Raw genomic sequence first — 20,017 nt, forward strand, 5'->3', positions numbered from 1 at the left:
AGGGTTGGAAGGGGCCTACAAGGCCATCGAGTCCAACCCCCTGCTCAATGCAGGAATCCAAGTCAGAGCATCCCTGACAGATGGCTGTCCAGCCTCATCTTGAATGCCTCCAGTGTGGGAGAGTCCACCGCCTCCCTAGGTAATGGGTTCCAATGTCGTATTGCTCCAACAGTCAGGACGTTTTTCCTGATGTTCAGCCAGAATCAGGCTTCCTGTAACTTGTGCCCATTATTCCATATCCTGCACTCTGGGATGATGGAGAAGAGATCCTGGCCTTCCTCTCTGTGACAACCTTTCAAGTACTTGAAGAGCGCTATCATATCTCCCCGCAGTCTTCTCTTCTTAAGGCTAAACATGCTCAGTTCTTTCAGTCTCTCTTCATAGGGCTTTGTTTCCAGTCCCCTAACAAGTCTCCCTAAACTGTTAGGGTTCATAGAATCATAGAATAGTAGGGTTGGAAGGGGCTTACAAGGCCATCGAGCCCAACCCCCTGCTCAATGCAGTTCTTTGAGTGTCAATAAACATGTGGACAGGGGTGATCAGTTAGACATTGTTCACTTGGATGTCCAAAAGCCTTTTGACAAAGTCCCTCACCAAAGACTCCTGAGCAAACTTAGCAGTCATGGAATAAGAGGAGAGGTCCTCTTATGGATCAGTAACTGGTGAAAGAACAGAAAGCAGAAAGTAGGAATAAATGATAACTTCTCCCAATGGGGGGATTTAACAGTGTGGTCCCACAGGGATCTGTATTGGGATGCTTTTCAACTTGTTCATTAATGATCTGGAATTAGGAGCGAGCAGTGAACGAGCTAGATTTGCTCATGACATCTAATTATTTAGGGTGGTTAAAATGAAAAGGAACTGCAAAGAGCTCTGAAAGAATCTCTCCAAACTGGGAGAATGGGCATCCAAATGGCAAATGCAATTCAGTGTAAGCAAGTGTAAACCGATGCTCTTTGGGGCAAAAAATCCCAACTTCACGTCTACGCTGATGGGATCTGACCTGGGAGTGACAGACCAAGAAAGAGATCTTGAGGTTGTGGTGGACAGCTCAACAGAAATGTCAACCTAGTGTACGGGTATTGTGAAAAAGGCAAACCCCATCCACTGCAGGTGGGGTGGGGCGGGGTGGGCTCTAGGGCCACTTAGAAGGGCACTGCTGGTGGCTTTGCGCGTTGCTTGGCTCCAGCGCAGGCGTGCAGAACCTCTGGCCACAAGGCAGCCCAACTCAGCCTGTGCTGCCACCTCCTGGGGACCCTCCGGGAGTGGGACTCAAGTTCCAAGCCCCACCCCCTGGAGGAATCCCCTGGAGGGCATCCCAGCTGCAATTTCTCATCTCAGACTGGGCACCAGGCACCATGGCCCTGACTTGCCTGCGCTGGGCCAAGTGGCAGCTCTCCCACATGTGGGTGAGTCCCAGCACCCACATTCCTGCTGCTTCCTCTGATCTGGCGGGAGACAGCAGTGGGGGTGGAGGGTGGTCTGGGCAGCAGGACTCGCCTGCAGGGGAGGGGCACTGTTCCCCATGAGTGGGCAAGTCCCAACACCCAGGCCGCTCCATGCCCCCCTGCTCTCCCCCTTCTGGGATCAGAAATATCGGGTGGGGCGGTGGGGGCAGCCTGGGCTTTCTCTGTGCAGTTCCATGCCACCTTCCAGAGCAAAGGGAAAAGGGAAAAGTGGGGTGATGGCAGGTGGAAGGGTCCAGGACCATGCCCCTGACACCATCCAGCCTGCAGGTGCGGGGCCAGAAGGAGGAGAGCAGCAGAGGTCGCGGAGCTGCCCATCCGCCCTGAGTGCCTGGACGGCGGCTGAGCAGGCACACAGGCACCTGCCACAGGACCCCCCACGATGGTGAGATGCCTTGCATTTCTATCTGAATTATACTAAGTATTTCCAAATTTGCACCAGTAGGTATAAATTTATATATGTGAATGGTATGCAAATTAGTGCCCTCTTTTGTCCTCTTTTTTGGTGATTCAGTTCCTCTTCTTTGGCAATGTGTAAGCAGCCACTTCAGCCCTGGAGGGGGTGGGGGGTGGCCCACTGTTGCTTCCTCCTCCGCCGCCTCCCCCGCTCCCCCCCCCCCGATCTAGAGACTCAGGGAGATTTCCTTTGCCCGCCCACTTGCCCTTCACCCCGCAGGGAAGAGGGTATATCACTCTCACCCTCCTCAACCCTTCCACACACACGGAGCGTCCCACGCCGGTAAGGTGGGTCTCCATGTTCTCCTTGGGGGGAGTTCTGCCCTGAAGCAGCTGCTCAGCTGCTGCTGTGCTTGGAGGGGAGTAGCCCTCAGCCCCACCTGGTTCGGGGCTGGGCGTGTGGTGTGGGCCGCCCAGCGGGAGCAGCCCGATAGCGTTGGCAGAGGGGCTGGTGGTGCTGGAAGAGGGGCTGGGCGCAAAGTGCCTGTGGGCATCTTCAGGGGGAGAGACAGAGAGAGGCGAATGACGGGAAATGCAAATCCGTGCCCAGAGATTCATGATGTGTCTACAAATCACAAACAGCAAAGCATCTCCGGCAGCTTAAAGACCAACAGATTTATTCTGCTGTGAGCTGTCATGGACGCTGCCATCTTCGTCAGACGCACGATGCGGTGTCCATAAAGCTTCAGCCAGAATAGGTGTGTTCATCTTTAAGATGCCACAAGACTCCTGGTTGGTTTTTCTGCAACAGACTTAACACGGCTGCAGCCACACTGGAAACACATCACAAATGGCATCCATTTGCCAGCATCTCCCAGTCTGCAGTGCCGGAGGGGCCTGTATAACTGTCCGTTCAGACTTGGTTTTATTTCTTCTTCTAGACTTCATATGTAGCTTTGCAGGAGTTTGAGAGTTCGTGAAAAAGGCGTTCCAAGGGAAGAGGCCGCAGCCCTAGGGCATGAGGCCCCGGGGACCGGTGCTTTGCCATTGAGATGGAAGGGAGCTGAGCGAGAGACGTCCCTTCGCACAGGGCCCTGCTCTGGGCGTGCAGCTGCTAAATGACTGCCCCAGAGAGACGTGACCTCTCGGGCACCAGGGCCAGCGTGCCGGCGCTGTTTGGCATTTCATGTGAAGATCTCTAACACAGCTCTTGCGTGGTTTTTGGTGGTCTTGGAATTTTTCAGGCTGCAGCAAAACGTGGTCTCCAACGTGAGGAAGTCGCCTTCATCCAAAGAACGGCTCTTTCACCCCCATTCTCCATTAGAAGGTATGTCCAGCATCTCCCATGAACATCCAAAAATACCACATGTAGCATCAGAAAAGATCATGCTTGGGACATGAAATATTCCAGCTCATGCACACCACAAAATTCCAGTGGCGCATATTTCCACTAGGGACCAGCTATGGCTGTAAATGTCCATCCTGGCCGGGGACAGAGGGAGGGCTTCTCAGCTCTGGGGCCTCAGAGGCTGGGCCTCAGCACTGCCTGTGCCACAGATAACTGGGCCAGCTCCCTTGAACCGAGAAATGGCTGTCGAACCCTTCCCCTTCCCTTGGCAGCTTGGCCGCATCCAGTCCTGAGTGTTCGAAATGAGCATGAGCGGGCTTTGAACGGCTGGGCTGGAGCCAGCTGGCAGGGTCCCTTCCTCCTCCTCGTGGCCCAGAGAGGGCTTTACGCTGGGCCGGGTGCTTCACCGAGCTGGGCCTTGAGGCGCTCCTGTGGCGCTTTGTCCTTCCCGTGTCCTTGAGTCTGAAACTGGTTAGGGAGTGACACCGAGATCAGAATGTCCAGCCAAGCCCTGAGGGAGGAATGGGCCCCGTGGCCCCTTTGCCACTAGGGCCACGGTGGCCTGATCTTGCTGCCTTGGGGCGCGTCCGCTTTTTGCTGAGGCAAAGAGACGTGTCTGCCCCGGCGGTGGACTGCAGAGACCGTTCTGGAGGGGCAGGCAGGAGAAGCCAGGAGCGCCTGTGGCGTGCAGGGGAGAACGTTCTCGCGGGGGGGGGGGGGGCTGTTCAGATTTGGCGCCTTGGACGTCTGGGGATGAGTCTGCTGCCTTGCTCCTCATCAGGTCAGCCGCACTCGCGGGCCGGGCTTCCCCCCACTGCCATCTCCTGGCTCCGGCCCCTCTCCCCTCAGGCCTTCGTGCAGATGCTGGTGCTGAAGATGCTGCTGGCCCTGTGGGCCGGGACAGTCGTGGTGGAGGCCTTGTGCAGCGATGTTCCCACCAAAGGTGAGTGCTTTGCTTGCAGAGCCCTGCTTCGGTGGAGGAAGGGCCCCCGGGATGGAGCCCCCCTGCCCAGGGTAGAATGGGGGGGGCATGTGTGTGTGTCCACCCAACGGTGGCATCTGTGCACACATTCAAATGCGAAGCATGTTCTGGGCCCCCCATCATGGGCATTCGGGGAGGGTGCCCCCCCGAATCTTGGGTATCTTCCCCACTGCCTATGGGGAAAATGAACACAACCTATCACTTAAAAAAACCCCAGTCTTTTTGGCAGAAATGGATGGAATTTGCAGTTATAGTATCCCTTTCTGAGGGGATGAAGCCTGCCAAATTTCAGACAAATACGTGTAGGGGTGTTTGTGCAAGGAGCTGTTAAAGTCTGTAGTGTTCTTTAAAAAAAGGGGGGGTGCCCCACCGTCTCCGTGGTTTGGGGGCAATTTGCATGAACATGACACGCTACATAGGGTTGCCCCTAAGTAAACTCCCTAAGCAATTTAGAAGGATAAGGAGTTACAAATTTAAAAATCAGTATTTGAGGTTTTGTGTGTGTGTGTGTGTGTGTGGGGGGGTGTTCTGCTGAAAACTGTCCTCAACATCACAGGAATTGTGGAGCTGATGCGGGCAGAGATGGACCTGTCCTGCAGTGAGGCCCTGGACTATCAAACCCAGACTCCTCTGCTCCAGCTCCCCAGGGTTCCCGGCAGGGGCGGGGGGCTTCCCCAGCCCTGGCTACTGCCTGAGATGCTCTTGGTGGGAGATGGAGCCTGGAATGTTCCACATCCAACGCAGGCGCTGCCCCACCACTCAGTCGTGGTGGCCGGTCCCTCCGGAACGCGTGTTGGACAGCAGCACTCCAGAGCAGTCGCAGCAGAGACCCTCCCCACCAGCACCACCCTGGTCACAATGAGGGCAAACGGCAGCTGTGTCAGGCCCCATATAGGCGAGTGGGGGGCTGACGTATCTGTCCTATGGGGCAGAGCCCCACATCTGACCCCATTTCTGACTTGTAAAGCAGAGTGTGGGTACAGAGGGCAGGTTCCCTTTGGAGTCTGTGCCTCAGGCATCAAAACATCTTTAGGCCACTCAGGGCACGGGGGTGGGTGAGGGGTGCTGGGGGGCTGGGAGGCACCCCTTTTAACCCTTCGGCCCAATCCCTGCAGGTTTGATGACGGAGGTGACCTGCAATGCGCAGTCGTACAACGGCACCTTCACCTGCTCATGGAATACTTGGCAAAAAGCCACCTTCCATCTCCGCCTGCATCGCAAGTGAGTCACCCACACCCCAACGCCCCTTCCTCGCACTCTCCCACACCCAGCAGTGGACACAGGGACATGGGAAGCTGCCCTATCCTGAGCCAGACCGACCCCCCCTCCATGTAGCCCAGTCTTCTCGACACTGATGGGCAACCTTGGCCCTAGAATCATAGAATCATAGCATAGTAGGGTTGGAAGGGGCCTACAAGGCCATCGAGTCCAGCCCCCTGCTCAATGCAGGAATCCAAGTCAGAGCATCCCTGACAGATGGCTGTCCAGCCTCCTCTTGAAGGCCTCCAGTGTGGGAGAGCCCACCCCCTCCCTAGGGAATTGGTTCCATTGTTGTATTGCTCTAACAGGAAGTTTTTCCTGATGTTCAGCCGGAATCTGACTTCCTGTAACTTGAGCCCATTATTCCGTGTCCTGCACTCTGGGATGATGAAGAAGAGATCCCGGCCTTCCGCTCTGGGACAGCCTTTCATAGAATCATAGCATAGCAGGGTTGGAAGGGGCCTACAAGGCCATCGAGTCCAGCCCCCTGCTCAATGCAGGAAACCCTCTGGGGTTTCAGGCAGGAGTCCTTCCTTGCCCCCAGGGATGCCACAGGGAATGTAGGCTGGGCCTTCTCCATGCAAGGAATGTGCTCTATCACTGAGCGATGGCCCCTCAGTTTGAGGCAGAGCCCACCTGGGCTAAGCCCCTGGACCTCTTTGAAGTGGCAGCACTCTTCCCAGGACATAAGAAGTAACAATGAGGAGAAGACGGCCTCTGAACGTGTGCAGAGCAACCCTTCCATTCCATTCAGTCACTGCATCCTGATCAGTGGTGTTGCTAGCAGGCAGGTTTGAGCCTTGGGGCCTCTCCTTGGAGTAATTCCCCTGTGCCACTGCTCCACATCCTACTTATTCTCTCCACAGAGGGCAGGACTCTGTGGTGTGCAGCTCTGGGGAAGTGGACGCCTCCCGTGGCCCCGTGCAGGTGCAGGTGCAAGGGTGCGCCTTCTGCGCTTACGCTGAGCAGCAGGAGATGCAGCTGGCGCTGGAGGTGCGGTACACCAGCAAAAGCCGGATGGAGACCTGCTACAGAAGCCTGGTGGAGACCTTCTTGCATGACCTTGGTATGGAGGCCAGCCCCGCCGCAGCCCTGCCCTGCCCTCCCTGCCGCAGCCCCTCCCAAGCTGGGTCCACCTCGACATCCCAAAGAGCCCGGAGAATAAGCCCGCGCCTGACCTTGTCCTCGGAAGGCCCCATTCGAGTCCAGCAGGAAAGGGCCTCTGTGGGACCAGCCAGGGCAGGCAGGCCCCAGACCACTGCATTCGCTCCCGTGGCCAGAGCCCTCTCCGGCTGGCATGCGTCACGTCTCGCTTCCGAGTAGGAGGGGCAGAGGGACGCTCTTTGGAAGGTCCCTCTTTGTTCTCCTGGACCTCCCCGTGGCCTTTGACACAGCATCCTTCAGGGTCTCCTGGCTGGGCTGGGGTGGCGGGGGAAGGCGTTGTGGTGGCTCCAATCCTACCTGACTGGTTGGTCTCAGAAGGTGCTGCTGGGGGATTTTAAAAAAAATGGATTTCTATACTGTGCAGCAGCCAGATCTCTCTGGATTTCTGCTCTGTCCCGTGGCCTTTGGCCTGTGGGGCACAGCAAGGCTCTGTCTTGTTCCCCATGCTATTTAATGCCTACATGAAACCACTGTGGGAAGACAGGTGGAGGTTTGGGATGACACGCAGCTCTGCCTCTGCTCTCTTCCTACTAATCCCAGGGAGGTTGCTTGGAGGCATTTGGGGGATGGAAGGTGGCAAAGCATAATCCAGATGAGATGGAAAGTAATTTGGGTGGGGTACTCTGCTGATTGGGATAGAGAGATTCAACCAGTATTGGAAAGTTTGCACTCCCACCACCAGCACCACCCTGAAGAATCCCATTTGTAGCTTGGGGGTCCTTCTGGACTTGTCACTGTCTGTGGATGCACAGAGGTGCCAGGAGCCACGAGGGCCTCTGATCAGCTGTGGTTGGTATGCCCGCTGTGACTCCACCTATTGAAAGCAGAACTAGCCTCAGTTATGTATGTCCTAGTTACATCCAGACTGGACTATATAATGCACTCTTTGTGGGGCTGCCTTTGAAGATGAGTCGGCAGCTTCAGCTGGTACAAAATACAGCCACTTTGGTCTTTGTTGGGGCCAGAGGGTCAGATCATGTTACACCACTCCTGTACCATCTCCACTGGTTGCTAGTGCTTCTCCTGGCCCAAGTCAAAGTGCTGGGTTTGACCCTAAAGCTGGTGTGGGTTAAGATTATTTGCAGGTCCATCTACTCCAATATGAACCTCCTAATGCTTCAAGATCATCTTCGGCGGGCCAACTTACTGGCCCACCACTAAGATCAGGAAGGTTGGGGGGGGGAGTGCTAGAGAGAGGGCCTTCTCAGTGGTGGTCCCATGGAAATCCCTCCCAAGAGAGAGACAGCTGGCCCCACCTGTGGCAACTTTTAAGACGGTTTTAAAAACTCATCTGCTCTCCCTGGCATTTAATTGATTTTTTAAAGGTATTCGTTGCTGATAGATATTTTGAAATTCTATTTTAGTGCAACTAGTTTTATTTAAAAAATATTTCTATTTAATATGATGTTATTAACAATTGGGTTAAATCCAGGTTTAGGCACATGCAACTGAGCTGGTGGAAGCAGACCTGGCCTCTCCTTCCCGTGGCAGTACCTCCAGAGCCCTAAAAATGTTAAATGGGGCCAGGGGACCCTACTGAATGGGGTGAGCTGTTGTGGGGGATGTAGAAGAAAACTTCACAGCTTATTCTGAGCATTCACTTCTTTATTCAAAGAAAACCAAAGAAAGAAAAGGGAGTTCTTGTAAGGGGGTTCTCCCCTTTTACATTTCAAAAAAAGCATTTATACAATAAAAAATGAGGCGTGGTCATGACTTATACTGATCGGATACAGAACACTACAGAGGCAGGACAAGATGTTGAGTATTTCTGATTGGTTAGTGACTGCCACATAGCAAAACAATAAGCTTAGCTGCCAGTGTGATGGACAGTTCCTGCCTTTCTGGTTCTGTCTGGCTTTTCAGGTGGCACTGGAGCCTGGGATTTTCCCCCTTTTCCCCGACATCGCTTTTTACCCAGACTTTCAGTCTGCATGGTTTGTTTACTCTCACTTCGCTGCATGCAAGGTTAGTGAAATGCAGGGTCAGTGCAAGCAGCAGTCTGATTAATGGCTCTTGGAATTCTCTTCCACAGAGGGAGGGGAGATCCCCCAAAATTGGTTGGAGGCACCTTCCATGAGCAGAGCCCTTCCATCCATGGAAGGCAGATCCTGGATCTAACCCTGTATGTTACATTGTTTTTATGCTGTTAGCTGTCTTGGGAAGATGATGTTTTTGACAGGCAGCTAAGAAATGGATTAGATCAATAACTAATTCCATTCATAGCTTGCTGCTGATCTGCATGGTTTGTCTTGCTTATCTTGCCTGCCAAGGAGCTTGCTTTAACCTCAAGTTCATCTTTTGCAGAGTTTGCTTTTATGTTAACTGCCAGTCACCTGGCTGAGAAAGTCTCCACCAAGATAAACCAGGAGATCACCGCATCTTGTGATGGTTTTGGTGAACTGGGCCTCTCAGCAGGGAGAGAGTGGCTCGCGGAGACTGGCTAGGGCGTCCCACCTCCTGCTTCCTGTTGTGTCCACTCCCAAGGAAGGTGAAGCCTGATAGTTCTCTCTGCTCCTCCCCTTGCAGTGAAGCCTGCTGCCCCAGAGCACCTGGCTGCCCATCGAGGGAAGGACCAGCAGAGGATGACACTGAGTTGGGCTCCCCCCGCCTCCTGGGATCTGTCCTCCACCTACTGTCCCTTGCAGTACCACCTCCAGCTGAACTTCCTGAAGAACCAAAAGAATGAAGACCGCGCAGAGGATGTCTACACTGTACGTAACCCCTTCTTGGCTGATTTTTCCTTGTATCCTGTTGTTTGTAGTGTTCAAGGGCTGCTTCCCCACAAGCTCAGAGTGCTTACAATGGATGAAAAGACACCCAGACCCTTTGCCCAGTGCCAGCCATCACCAGGCAGAAGGAAGGAGATGAGCATCATCCAGCTGCTAGACCAGAGGAAAGGCTCACCCAGTCCCACAACATCCAGCCAGAGGCCTTAGAGAGCCTACTAAGGAGCCCTGAGAGCAGCAGCAGCAGCAGCCGTCTCCTGCTCTTTGCCCCCAAACTCTGGCCTGCAGGGGCATACTGCCTCTGTCCAGGGAGGTTCTGCTGAATTATCGTGGCTAATAGCATGATGGTTCACATCATGGGCAAGGGGATCCTGAGTCAGCCTGGGAGTGTTGGGGTCCTCTTAGCCTTGCCTGCAGTGCCATCGCTTCTTCTCTGAGACCAGGGATGGGGAACATCCAGGTGGCCCTCCAGATGTTGTTGGACTGCACCTGCCATCAGCCCTGGTCAGCATAGAGAATGGGGAAGGAATCTGGGAGTGGCAGTCCAGCAACACCCCTCCCCCTTCCCCATCCTAGACCCTAACTGTGGCCAAGGGGAGAGTGGGGACAGCCTGTCTCTGCCCCGTAAGAATCCCCACCCCCACCCCAGTTTGGGGGGCACATCAGGGAGCTTCCTGCAGAGAGCCCCAATTCCCTCCTCTTCTCATGTGCTTGTTCCATGTTACAGGACAGGCTGGAGCACACGAGGGACTATGAAGACATCCCGTTCTGTGCCCGGATCCGCTGCCGGGATGCATTCAACCAGTCACAGTGGAGCTCGTGGTCGGGCTGGGTGAGTGGGCCGCCTACGCAACTGAGCCAAGCCGAGCCCTCTGCACACTGTGAGGACTAAGCCAGAGCCGCCGCCCTGACGCCAGAGCAAGCCAGGCAACGCACTCAGGACCGCACCTTGAGGGGCAATGGGCAGTAATAACAGCCCACTCTTCCTGCTCTTCATTACCACTTTGCCCAGATCATTTCTTTGGTCATACCAGGGGGAGGAGGAGGGCCTTTTCTGCAGTAGCACCCCAGCTGTGGAATGAGCTTCCCAGAGAGGTTCGCCTGGTGAACATTGTGCTTGTTTCAGCGCCAGGTGAAGACCTTTTTATTCTCCCAGGCATTTTAGTTTTTTAGTTTGTTTTTTATCTGGTACTGTATTTTAAATTTCATGCTACTAGTGTCTGTTTGATTATTTTATTTGTATATTGTAGTTTTAAACTTTTACATTGTACTTTATATTTTATTGTTGCATATTTTATCATTTTAATTGTTGTGAACTACCCAGAGAGGTTTGGCTATTGGGTGGTATAAAAATGTAATTAATTAATAAACAAACAAACAAACAAATAGTTCCCACTATGCAAAGTGCTGCACAAATTAGCAACCTCCATAGAGTTTGTATTTTGTCTGCCTAATTTGCCCAGGTTTTGATTGTTTTAAATGGCTGCTTTTAGTTTTTAAATTGTATTTAGATTGTTTTTATATTTATGTTTATGTTTTCATTGTTTATGTGAACTGCATTGGGAAGGTTTTGTCGTGGAAGGCAGCATATACATATTGGGAAGTAAAATAAATGCACAAGCTTGCCTTTCAAAATGCAGTCTGTGCTGTTCACCTGGGCCAAGCTTCACCGCAAGGGTGGTTCCTTCTTCTTATGCCTGGCTGAAGGCTGCGTAACTGACGTGGGCGCTTTAAGGCTGTTCCCACCACTGCTCACAGCCATCATCTCCCGGGGGGGGGGGGGGCGCTGTTTAAGCGCCAGAGCCGCCCAGATACATTTGGCTGCCCAAACACTGGCAGTGCAGAGACCTGGCATTGTGCATCAGAGAGGTGGGCCCAACTCTGGCATCACTCTGAGTCGCACCCTGGCCAGCGGCATCCTCAGTGGCAACTGCATGGCATCCCAACTGTACAGACCCCTCACGGGCTGCACAGGCCTTTCCTGCTGGGGACTCTCCCCCCGACCTCGGCATGAGGAAGTGACGTGCTTGGAAACCAGTTTAAGGCTTTTTTTTCATAGTCAAGTCAGGTGGCACTGAGATAATGACCATCTCACGGGCCCCCTCCCCCTCCCCCTCCCCCCCAGCATACGGGTTGCAGAGCCCTTGGTGAAAGTGCCCCGGGGCAACGGGGTGGAGCTGGCAGTCGCTCAGCCCCCTCCCCTCCCCCTGCAGCGTTTAGAGAAACACAAGCAAAATATGCTCTTGGGAGACGATGTCCGGTGCAACTCCCGCTGCGGAGTTGCTGATGAGGCTTTGGTCTGGGGCACCTTTGGCTCTGCTGGCTTTGGAGGGAAGCCCGCTCTGCCTCGGGACCAGCAGAACCAGAACAAATCAGCCCAGTTCTGCTCAGGCTTCAGGCTTCATTCAAGTCGGATGCAAATCCCTACTTCTTACCCAAGCTCAGAACCCCAGTTGGGCTCCCAGTTTCCTTGCGCTGCAAGAATCCCACCCCTAACGTCCATGCACAGTGACCCACACCCATCCTGGCACCTGGGAGGCCTTCCCAAGGTGCCCCCCCCGGATGGCCTTCTTCTCAGCCTGGGCACTGCATCCCTCTGGTCGAAGGGCCTGGCTGCAGCAGGCAGGACCCCGCCTCAGCCCCCCACCAGGGCTCTCCTGTTCCATGGCCAGGCTGAGACCCTGCCCCACCATGTTCACCCACCCTGGACTTCTGGCTGGAGACAGCGTCCTGATCTGATCTTCGCTGCGTCTCTCCCGTGTTTCAGCCTTAAAAAACTTCTTTGAGACTGTCGCATTATCTGAGTATTTGCTACTAACCTCCTTTTGCGCCTTTGTGGTTGTCTTCTGCATTTCTATCAGCTTGTTGTGCTTTGGGAGGCGAGAGGGGCCATGGCTGCACCAAGCGGGGAGAAACCTTAGGGATGCCACCTATGCCCCCGTTGGCCCTCCCTGGAAAGGTTTCTAAAGCTGCGACCAAGGGAGAGGAGCTGCTTGTCTGGATAAAGAATATCCTTCGCAGTTACCTTTTCAGTCAAAGCAGCTTGGACGGCTGAAATCGATTCGGGATCCCTTCAATACCCTTCACGGGACTGTGAATTCGATAGAAGTTCGTCTTCCAAAGATGGAGTCAAAAGTCGATGCACTTGAAGACCAGGTCATGAAATTGCAATGGATGCCTCTCACAGTGTATTATCTGCTCGAATGTCTCACTTAGAAGTCTTCACTCGGAGAGCTAATCTGCATAATCTTGGTTTTAGAGAGTTGGCGACAGACCTCCATCTTGCTGAGTGTATGGATAAATTTCTGTGCGAGTTATTGGCACTGCCTTCTGATTTTCCACTTGATATTGAGCGTGCTTATTGTATTCCTGGTTCTACATGAGGTTCTGGAGTGGGGCCCATTATTGTTCAGTTTCTACGGGCCTCCACTACAGAATACCTGCCGCGTGCAGCCGGCAGAGACGACAGCTTCGGTGGGGGCCAGCCAATGATAAGATTATGTCCTTCCCTGATTATACTGAAGAAATTGCTGATAGAAGATGACAGTTTACCAAGGCAAGAAGTCTTGCAAAGCAAATCAATTTGCAATACCACATCAAATATCCTGCCACATTTTGCATTTTCCCCAAAGGCCAGGTGAATAAGGTTTAAGCTCTGATGCTGCAGAATCATTTCTCACTTGCATCAAAATTAAAACCAAGGATCTGTCTTCCTCAGCTCCCTGAATCTAGACTTCAGCTAGGGTTTTTTGGTTGCTAGCCAGTATTTCCATGTTTTGTTTTGGTTTTGCACTGGCATTTTCTGATATCAAGTCTGGGCATCATGCCAGACTTTATGCATTGGATTCTATTGCTTCTTCCCTTTTTTCCTTTTTCTAATCTCCTTTCTTTCTTTCTTTCTTTCTTTCTTTCTTTCTTTCTTTCCCCCCCTTGCATTCATATAACCATGCATATATAATTTGTGTCTGTGAATATTTGCATATTTTGATTAAACATAGGTTATATGTAACTATCACATTAAACTTAGTTTTATAAGGATATATATATATATATATATATATATATATATATATATATATAAAATCTCCAGATAAAGTATTACTTGAAATACCAATTTGTTTTTGATTCCATCATCATCATTATTATTTCTTGCTGGTTAAGTCTGTTTGTAATCTTGCTCTGTGTATGCATTCAATTTGTGGGAGGATCCTAGCTGAGTGCTGTGGCTGCACGTTGGTCCAAATGGAAGGCAAACACTTTTATTTTTTGTTTAGTTTTGTTTTGGTTGGGTTTTTTGCACTTTTTCTTTTTGGAATTAGATAAAAGCTTTGGACGCAAATTGGATTATTTGATCTTTATTGGGGAGGGATTTTCAATTATTGTTTATACCTTTGAGTAATTGTAAAAATTTTCTCGGTTTCTATATAATAAAAATTATTCTGATGTTTGAGTTGGTTAGTCCTAAATGTAAATTAAGGATGTATCTGTTATACTACTTACGCTATACAAATTTAGTTATTTTTTGCAAATCTGGAAAGATGCATTTGGACAGAAGGGTAAATAATTTGCTTTTGCTTATCCAGCACTGAATGTGACTTCATGGAATGTTGAGGGGCTGCGAAATGTAAATAAGCAGAAAAGAGTTCTTTCTAAGTTAAAAGAGTTTAATGCTGATATGGCTTTTTCTACAAGAAACCCATTTGATGGATTTGGATGGACACACGTTGCAAAAGGACTGGGCTGGTGAGGTTTATGTTACAGATACTTCAACACGGTGTAAAGGGGTTGTGATTTTAATCCATAAGTGACTTTCTATTTCAGTTCAACACCTGATACTTGACAATGGGGGGATCAACGTATATGGGCCTAATATTGATTCTCTGGTTTCATGATGATTTTGCTAAACTTGTTGATATCGCTTATGATTATTTGATTGTGGATGGGGACTTTAATGAGGTCTTAGATCCTTTGTTGGATAGGAGTACATCTCCTATCCAACAAAACTGATTTTAATAAACTCAAGCTGATTTTAATAAACTCAGAACAATGATCAGTAAGGTCTCATGGCAAGCGACGCTAACGAGAAAAGAAGTCCAAGATGGGTGGGAGCTTTTAAAAAAGGAAATTCTCAAGGCACAATCACAAACAATTCCAACAAGAAGAAAAGGTGGAAGACAACAGAAGAAGCCAGTGTGGTTTCACAACAAGCTTAGGGATGACCTGAAAACAAAAAAGGACACACACAGGGAGTGGAAAGAAGGCCAAGTAACAAAGGAAGAGTACAGGCAGGTAGCACAGAATTGCAGGGATGGCGTCAGGAAGGCTAAAGCTGAGAACGAGCTGAGGCTAGCGAGGAATGCTAAAAACAACAAAAAGGCTTTCTTCAGCTATGTGCATAGTAAAAGGCAGAGGAAAGAAATGGTTGTTCAGCTATTAAATACGGATGGCAAAATGATAACAGATGACAAAGAAAAGGCAGAGGTGCTCAATTCCTACTTTGGCTCAGTCTTCTCCCAAAAAAGGGTCTATGACCCCCCTGGCAAAGGTGAAGTGCAGGCTGAAGGGGCAGGATTGCAGCTTGAGATCGATAGGCATTTGGTCAAGGAACACCTAAGTACTTTGAATGAGTTCAAATCTCCACGGCCAGATGAACTACATCCTGGAGTAATAAAGGAACTGGCAGAAGAACTCTCAGAACCACTGAGAGAGATTTCTCTTTGAGAAATCATGGAGGACGGGGGAAGCGCCAGATGACGGCAGGAGGGCTAATGTTGTCCCTATCTTCAAAAAGGGTAAAAAGGAGGAACCTGGGAACTACAGACCAGTCAGTCTGACATCAATCCCTGGGAAAATTCTGGAGCAGATGATAAAGCAATCCATTTGTAAGCACCTGGAAAACAATGCCGTGATTACTCGAAGCCAACATGGATTTGTCAAAAACAAGTCATAGAATCATAGAATAGTAGGGTTGGAAGGGGCCTACAAGGCCATCAAGTCCAACCCCCTGCTCAATGCAGGAATCCAAGTCAGAGCATCCCTGCCAAATGGCTGTCCAGCCTCGTCTTGAAGGCCTCCAATGTGGGAGAGCCCACCACCTCCCCAGGTCATTGGTTCCATTGTTGTATTGCTCTTACAGTCAGGAAGTTTTTCCTGATGTTCAGCCGGAATCTGGCTTCCTGTAACTTGAGCCCATTATTCCGTGTAAAGTCCGGCCAGACAAATCTGATCTCATTTTTTGATCAAGTAACTTCCCTTGAAGACAGTGGGAATGCTGTAGACATCATATACCTCGACTTCAGCAAAGCTTTCAACAAAGTGCCCCATGATATGCTGATGAGCAAACTAGCTCAAAGTGGGCTAGATGAAACAACGATCCGGTGGATCCACAGTTGGCTACAGAATCGGACTCAAAGAGTGCTTATCAATGGGACCTTCTCAAACTGGGGAGAGATAACGAGTGGGGTACCGCGGGGCTCAGTCCTGGGCCCAGTGCTCTTCAACATTAGTATTAATGACTTGGAGGAGGAGGTGCGGGGAATGCTGATCAAATTTGCAGATGACACCAAATTGGGTGGGATAGCTAATACTTTGGAAGACAGAAACAAAATTCAAAGTGATCTGGATAGACTGGAGCGCTGGGCAGAAAACAACAGAATGACATTGAAGAGGGATAAATGCCAAGTTCTGCACCTAAGAAAAAGAAACCAAATGCACAGTTACAAGATGGGGGATACGTGGCTCAACAACACTACAAGCGAGAAAGATCTTGGAATTGTTGTCGATCACAAGCTGAATATGACCAACAATGTGATGTGGCTGCAAAAAAGGCAAATGCTCTTTGGGGCTGCATTAATAGAAGCATAGCTTCCAAATCCCGGGAAGTACTAGTTCCCCTCTACTCAGCACTGGTTAGGCCTCATCTGGACTACTGTGTCCAGTTCTGGGCACCACACTTTAAGAAGGATGCAGACAAACTGGAGAGGGTTCAGAGGAGGGCAACAAAGATGATCAGGGGACTGGAAACAAAGCCCTATGAGGAGACACTGAAAGAACTGGGCATGTTTAGCCTTGAGAAGAGAAGACTGAGGGGAGATATGATAGCACTCTTCAAGTACTTGAAAGGTTGTCACAAAGAAGAGGGCCAGGATCTCTTCTTGATCATCCCAGAATGCAGGACACGGAATAATGGGCTCAAGTAACAGGAAGCCAGATTCTGGCTGAACATCAGGAAAAACTTCCTGACTGTTAGAGCAATACGACAATGGAAGCAATTACCTAGGGAGGTGGTGGGCTCTCCCACATTGGAGGCGTTCAAGACGAGGCTGGACAGCAATCTGTCAGGGATGCTCTGACTTGGATTCCTGCATTGAGCAGGGGGTTGGACTCGGCCTTGTAGGCTCCTTCCAACCCTACTATTCTATGATTCTATTCTATGATTCCTTCTAAGACCCAATCTGCTGTGAGACTGGCACTCCAGGCTTACATGATGGAATATAGTTTAATTGATACTTGGAGAATTTAACATCCTGCTGACAGAGAATATACTTTCATTTTACCAGTTCACCGTAATTGCTTTAGATTAGACTATTTTTTGATCTCTACATCTTTGGTATGTCAAATAAAATGCTGCAAGACTGACACATTGGTAGTGCCAGATCACGCCCCAGTATTAGTTCTGGGCACCACACTTTAAGAAGGATGCAGACAAACTGGAGAGGGTTCAGAGGAGGGAAACAAAGATGATCAGGGGACTGGAAACAAAGCCCTATGAAGAGAGACTGAAAGAACTGGGCATGTTTAGCCTTGAGAAGAGAAGACTGAGGGGAGATAGGATAGCGCTCTTCAAGTACTTGAAAGGTTGTCACAGAGAAGAAGGCCAGGATCTCTTCTCGATCATCCCAGAGTGCAGGACACGGAATCATGGGCTCAAGTGACAGGAAGCCAGATTCCGGCTGAACATCAGGAAAAACTTCCTGACTGTGAGAGCAATACGACAATGGAACCCATGACCTGGGGAGGTGGTGGGCTCTCCCACACTGGAGGCCTTCAAGACGATGCTGGACAGCCATTTGTCAGGGATGCTCTGACTTGGATTCCTGCACTGAGCAAGGGGTTGGACTCGATGACCTTGTAGGCCCCTTCTAACCCTACTATTCTATGATTCTATTCTATGATTCTATGTTTGGAACTGCAGTTTTCTGACACCCCTAGGGTCCCCAGTCTTTGGCACCTTAATGTTTCTCTTCTTAATGATAAGTTTAAAACTCAGATGTTAGCTGAACTGACAGAGTATTTTAAAACTAATGAAGGTACGGTGGGTTTGTGCACTACTGAGTGGGAGGCGAGTAAAGATTTTATATAAGGGGCCGAACTATTGTTTATGCTTCTCACCAATTTTTTTTAAAAACTCAACAGATGTTCTTAAATAAGTAGTTGTAATCTCATTTTACCATTTCCCCTGTTGCACAATTTTATCATGAGCTGCAGAATGCTAAGCATGAGTTGAATAATATTTTTTCACAACAGGCGGAATTTGCTCTGACTTGTTTATGGCAGGTACATTGGGAAAATGGTGAACGTCCTAGTAAGATTGTTGTACATCGTCTTAAACAGCATCAACATCAAAATGTCTTTTCAGCTATTAAAGTTGAGAGTGACAACATACTGTATGTACTCACAATTTTTAAAGTTTTATTCTGATCTTTACCATACTGGTAGCAAGATATCAGAGCAAGATATGGATGCTTTTTTTTCTCATATTGATCTTCCAAGCTTAGATTCTTCACAATGACAGCTTATTTTGGCTCCTTTGCATTTGGAGGAAATTATGAATGCAGTTATGAATATGAACACTGGGAAATCACCCAGTGTGGATGGATTCCCAGTTGAGTGGTATAAAACATTCTCCAGCTTTTTAGTTCCAAAGCTGTACTGCCTCTATAACCATATTTCTGAGGCGGGCTCCCTTTCTTCGTCGTTAAATGATGTTTATATTACTGTGATCCATAAGCCTGGCAAAGATCATACCTATTGTGCTAACTATCAACCTATATCATTAATTAACGTAGATACCAAAATATTAATAGCAATTTGGCCAATTAATTGCAACAAGTTATTACTGCATTGGTTAGACCAGACCAGATGGGATTTATTAAAAACAGACAGGGTGCTGATAATCTTAGAGTAGTTGTCGAACTAGTCTCTTTAAACTCTGAAAAAACTGACCAGGTGGCCATAATTTCCTTGGATGAAGACAAGGGCTTTGAAAAAATTCATTGTAAATTTATTTTTACCACACTAATTTGGTTCTCCTACAGAATTTTTGAAATGGGTTAAAGTTTTATACTTGGCAGTTTATTTTCAGCTTTTTTTACTTGGGCAGGGCACCAAACAAGGTTGCCCACTTTCCCCATTGATATTTGACTTATGCTTGGAACCCCTGGCGTGTGCTATTAAATGGTAGTATTCATGGATTTGTGCATTCTGGCTTAGAATTCAAAATTAGCCTTTATGCTGATGATCTTTTGCTGTTTATTTCAAAACTCCAGTTGTCGGTTCCAGCTTTGATTAAATTGATTAATACTTTCAGTGATTTGTCTGGCTATTCAACTAATTAGTCAAAGTAGGAAATAATGCCGATTGGAGATAGGGTATACACTAGTGTTTAGCCAATTTCAGCAGTGCCCAGAGTTTATTAATTTGTGAACTGCCCAGACAGCTTCAGCTATTGGGCGGTATAGAAATGAAATAAATAAATACTTATTTGGGAATAATTATCCCTAGAGATATATCTCCAATGAGTAAGTTAAATTTAAATAAGTTGATTCACGTGATAGAGATAGATGGTCTCTGGCTCTTGCTACACATCATGGTCTTATTTGGTGACCTGTATTAAACGTTGGTGTTTTCCGCTCAGTGCTTCTTCACACAGAGCTTTTATCCTGCTGTTGAGACCGCTCACTTGTGGAGGTTTGCGGGCCCTTTAGAGCAGTGGTCTCCAAAGTGGGGTGTGCGAGCCGCCTGGTATGTGAGCAGCCTCCTGCTGTCCTGATGAGCTGCCATTGTGTGCAATGATGGTGGCTGCGGGGGCGGCAGGCTGGGACCGGCGCCAAGAGGGAAGCTCCGTGGCATCTCGCTCTCAGCTCCAGCCCTCTCCTGCCCCTACCATGGCCACTGAGAGCAGCTGCGCCCGTCTCTGCCATGCTCAGCCATGGCACTGGAGCAGCTGCTGCCCTGCTGAAGGAGAGCACATGGCTCCAAATTTGCTTGCCTCTTCTGCGACGGCAAGCGGCTCTTGGCAGTATGCTACCCAGCAGATATTTTTGAAAAATCAATGCACTTAATCTGTCCCTTCAAGGTAAAGGTGACTTTTTAACAATGAGTGAGAAAGTAACTGCTTTTCGAAAGAAACTCATGTTACGGAGAGAGCATTCTGAAAATGGATGTTTGGAAATGTTTCCATCACTATGTGATTTTGCTGCCAAAAACGATGCAAGTGTGTCACCTATAAAAACTCTAATTACCTGCACACTTAGAAAACTTGGAAAAGGAATTTTCTAACCTGTTTAAAAATCTTCCAAACAAAGAGCTTCAGTGGGTTTAGAACGCATTTGTTATAAATATAAAAATGCAACACCTTAGATTAGAACAACTGATCGACATCAGTGAAGATGGA

At 49.3% G+C, this 20,017-nt stretch overlaps 1 protein-coding gene across 1 annotated transcript; it reads left to right on the forward strand.

Annotated features, from left to right (window-relative positions):
* The first annotated feature begins 1,358 nt into the window (after nucleotides 1-1,358).
* LOC146343481 (interleukin-12 subunit beta-like) lies at nucleotides 1,359-10,973 on the forward strand. Its single transcript, XM_084856456.1, has 8 exons — nucleotides 1,359-1,409; nucleotides 2,143-2,210; nucleotides 3,107-3,189; nucleotides 3,992-4,153; nucleotides 5,308-5,413; nucleotides 6,319-6,518; nucleotides 9,143-9,327; nucleotides 10,070-10,973. The coding sequence occupies exons 1-8, from the start codon at nucleotides 1,359-1,361 to the stop codon at nucleotides 10,232-10,234; spliced, it is 1,020 nt and encodes a 339-aa protein (XP_084712582.1). The 3' UTR covers nucleotides 10,235-10,973.
* The last annotated feature ends 9,044 nt before the right edge of the window (nucleotides 10,974-20,017 follow it).

This window comes from Heloderma suspectum, chromosome 5, assembly GCF_057233095.1.
Source record: "Heloderma suspectum isolate Gila_16-S chromosome 5, 16-S_ref, whole genome shotgun sequence".
Classification (NCBI taxonomy): domain Eukaryota; kingdom Metazoa; phylum Chordata; class Lepidosauria; order Squamata; family Helodermatidae; genus Heloderma; species Heloderma suspectum.